The 3,977-nt window shown below is 37.0% G+C and overlaps 2 protein-coding genes across 2 annotated transcripts; one reads left to right on the top strand and one right to left on the bottom strand.

The window, feature by feature from the left end:
* The first annotated feature begins 2,512 nt into the window (after positions 1-2,512).
* Positions 2,513-2,935, top strand: LOC133326270 (COX assembly mitochondrial protein homolog). The gene is made up of 2 exons (XM_061534953.1): positions 2,513-2,573; positions 2,631-2,935. Exons 1-2 carry the CDS (start codon positions 2,513-2,515, stop codon positions 2,933-2,935), a joined length of 366 nt encoding a protein of 121 aa, XP_061390937.1.
* Positions 2,932-3,761, bottom strand: LOC133326271 (tRNA-splicing endonuclease subunit Sen2-like). Its single transcript, XM_061534954.1, has 2 exons — positions 3,293-3,761; positions 2,932-3,233 (listed from the first exon to the last, which is right to left on the bottom strand). Exons 1-2 carry the CDS (start codon positions 3,759-3,761, stop codon positions 2,932-2,934), a joined length of 771 nt encoding a protein of 256 aa, XP_061390938.1.
* Between the last annotated feature and the right edge of the window lie 216 nt (positions 3,762-3,977).

Consider the following 3,977-nt stretch of genomic DNA (forward strand, 5'->3'; position numbering starts at 1 on the left):
TTGTTTGTGTAAATCGTTTTAGACCCTACGTGGAGCGCTTACCTTTTAGGATCATAACGGACCATTCTAGCCTCAAATGGCTAATGAGCCAAAAGGACCTGAGCGACAGATTGGCCCGTTGGAGTCTAAAACTCCAAGGTTTTGATTTCCGAATAGAGCATCGCAAGGGTTCTCCCCTTGCGATTCCCAAATCCTTGCATAGTATACAAGGTCAATGCACATGCAGCGTTTTTGTGTAGTTTAGCGTTTTTTTGCAGTTTTAGCGTTTTTTTCTGTAAGGGAAAATTAACGAAAACAAATCCCTAACTTTCTTTAACAAAAATACACGTTTGTCTGTAATTACAATCGGTTATTTTTAAATTTTTATTCATTTTTGAAGCCGATAATTATTTTTAAATAAAAATATTCAATGTCGGGTAATGTGGACCACTATAAAAAAGTGGGACATTTTCATGAGGAAAAGTTCGAAACAAGGACGCGTTTAATATTCGAGGAGGTATTCTATCCTCTGAAACTTGATATCCGAAATTATAGGTGCCTCGGTTGGATAATAAAGCAAGGACCTTCAAAATACCGCCAATGGAGTGGTACCCTTAAATGGGGGCTATTCCAAAACATGGACACATATATTTTTGCATTCATTGTTACCCAAGAGTGCAATAAATTGAAATTTATCACAATTAATCCGCAACCTACCTTTAACTTACTGATCATCATTACCCACACATACTGGTCCACATTACCCGCCAAGTTATTTTTATTTGCAGTTTAGAGTTTTTTGAAATATAATGCAATAACATTTTTATGAACAAATATATATAATTTTGGCTTAAATGCACTTTACGGACACCTCTCAGATCATTTTGAAATTTTTATCATAGGTAGCCCTTCTGATGCTGATTACAGCAACATAATTTTTTTCGGGGGGAAATCAGTACTTTCCGAGATATGGGCTTCCAAAGTTCAAAAAATACCCCCACTTGTTATTAAACATATTTAAGAATACCACTCCGAAACGTTTAGTTTTTTTACAACACATAGTCCTTTTGGAGCTGATTACAACCACATAATTTTTTTTGGGGGGAACTTCGTACTTCCGGAAATATGGAGTTCCAAAATTTTAAAAATAAGCTTATATTGTTATTTGTTTGATTTCAGGATTTTTTCCTTTAGGGACACTCGGATTTTCCACCCAATTTTCCACCTGTCCATAGGATAAAGTCTTAAATCCCCGGCCGAAGGCCGGCTATATAGAAAAAATTGAAATTAAAAGAGAATTCTGCTCGCGTAGCCCAATTTTCCACCTGTCCATAGGAGAAAGTCTTAAATCCCCGGCCGAAGGCCGGCTATTTTGAAAAAAATTGAAATTAAAAGAGAATTCTGCTCGCGTAGCCCAATTTTCCACCTGTCCATAGGAGAAAGTTTTAAATCCCCGGCCGAAGGCCGGCTATTTAGAAAAAATTGAAATTAAAAGAGAATTCTGCTCGCGTAGCCCAATTTTCCACCTGTCCACAGGAGAAAGTCTTAAATCCCCGGCCGAAGGCCGGCTATTTAGAAAAAAAAATTCAAATTAAAAGAGAATTCTGCTCGCGTAGCCCAATTTTCCACCTGTCCATAGGAGAAAGTCTTAAATCCCCGGCCGAAGGCCGGCTATTTAGAAAAAAATTGAAATTATTCCGGAAGTACGAAGTTCTCCAAAAAATAATTAGGTTGTAATCAGCTCCAAAAGGACTATGTGTTGTAAGAAATTTAAATGTTTCGGAGTGGTATTCTTAAATATATTTAATAAAAAGTGGGGGTATTTTTTGAACTTTGGAACCCAATATCTCGGGAAGTACTGATTTCCCCCCGAAAAAATTTATGTTGCTGTAATCAGCATCAGAAGGGCTACCTATGGTAAAAATTTCAAAATTATCTGAGAGGTGTCCGTAAAGTGCATTTGTTCCATAATTTTTGACCTGGAATATAATTAGCCAACAAATCTACCATGTTGTGAAAACAATTTGTTTTTATTTGTTACCTTTGTTACGCCCACAATATAAAAAAAAAGATAGTGGTGGTCCACATTACCCGAAGTTACTCTATCAATTAAATACCTCAGTTTAAGCATACATTTACGGTCTTCTATGGGTTAATTGACCCTTGAATGTCTTCAATGCAAAAGTCGATTAATTGATTAGTCGAAAGTCGATTTACTTATCCCTATGGCCCAGTTACCGAACAGCTGTTTGATTCTCTGAACAGCTGATATTGAGCAAGCCTAATCGGTCGATTTGTTTTGATTCCCCTATTCGGCCCGATTTTCGACCTAAGAGACACTAATCCAATCGGTGTTTATTTTGATTCTGGCTTTTATCAGTTACGTTTTGAAGCAATTTCGTCCAATTCCACAACGCCGTCAAAACTTTAGAAACGGCATTGTACTTAACTTTTTCATTCGAAAGCACACCACTTACGCCACTTTTCTCTCAAATTCGGAAATTCGGGTAAAAACGAAAACACCTTAGAAAATATGAACGTTGAGACCACAACTCCCATAAATACCTTTAATCCCAAGGACCCACATGGTTTGGGTAAGTTGCCGCAACGTATTCCACTCATGACCCCAATAAACAACCGCTTATTTACAGGTGATCCCAATGACACATCTCTGCGCAAGGTAGAAGTTGAGATTCTAATTCCCAAAATTATGCGAGACCGTGCTAAGGAGATACATTGCACCAAAGAAGTTGCAGATTTCCAAGCCTGTTGCAAAGACAGTGGTGTACTGATGGTCGTATCGTGTCGCAAAGAAAATTCCCATTTAAAAGAATGCCTAAGTAAATGGTATAAGAATGAGGCATTTAAGGAGGAGTGCAAACAGATTTACCTACAAGAAAGATCGGAATTTCGCAGAACCGGCATTCCCAAAAAACACAGAGTTGAAAAAGTTTAATTCTTCTTCGATTTAAGCATTTTTGATATACTATTACGTTGAGTTTGTACATATGATGTGTAATTAAAACGCTTTATAATAGATTCGGTTACGTTCAGCATGGCAATATCTTGTGGAGTTTGCATTTTGAAATTTTTAGGTTTGGTGATATCTAGTAGAAGGACATCCTTATCAGATGTTTCAGCTATTCTTTGTAAACCTTTTATTTTCTTGGGTTCTAAATGCTGTGTATTGGAAGGGATATTCACAATGACCACAAAACTGGCATGGAAAAATCGGGGACCCTTGCTATAAATCACTGAAATTAGTTTATTAAATTAGATCCATTACCACATTTATTTTGTGTTATATACTCACAATAGTTTCCAGCAAATTTCAGTCCACTCTTTACAACCCAACCCTTGGATTTCAAGTATACATAAGCGGCAACCGACTCCACAAAGTTGCCATTAACTTTTAAAGCCGACTTCATAAAATCTTCCCATGTTATTTCTTTTGCGTCGAAATCGAAGATTTTCAAGACCCGCAAATAATAGGCCAAGAAAAATGACTCTTCTGAGCCCAGCGATAGCGTTTCCCGTTCTTCGAGATCAATTTCTGATGGGTTTTTATACACCACATTAGGTACGCTCCGGGATTGTGAGCCTTTGCCGTAAAATCCATTGGTGTATAAAGCTCTAATATCATTGGCATTGCAAATTTCTACAGATATTCCAGTAAAAATTCCGTTATATGCATCGTGTCCTTCATTGGTACAGGGCGGAGGAAACGGGAGCACATCATAGGTGCCACCTCTTTTATTTTTCAAATGTGGCACAAAAAACATTTTCGCTTTGTTTTTATTTTGATTTCTGTTTCCTCATTTGAATTAATTAATTTAATAAAATTAATAAAATAATAAAAATAATTGGCGTGGCGTTGGTTGAAAAAGTACAATGCCGCTTCTGCCGTTTCTAACGGCGTTGTGGAATTGGACGAAATTGCTTCAAAACGTAACTGATAAAAGCCAGAATCAAAATAAACACCGATTGGATTAGTGTCT

This window comes from Musca vetustissima, unplaced genomic scaffold (assembly GCF_032173495.1).
Source record: "Musca vetustissima isolate MV318-11 ecotype Yass unplaced genomic scaffold, APGP_CSIRO_Mvet_v1 utg15341, whole genome shotgun sequence".
In the NCBI taxonomy this organism is placed as follows: Eukaryota; Metazoa; Arthropoda; class Insecta; order Diptera; family Muscidae; genus Musca; species Musca vetustissima.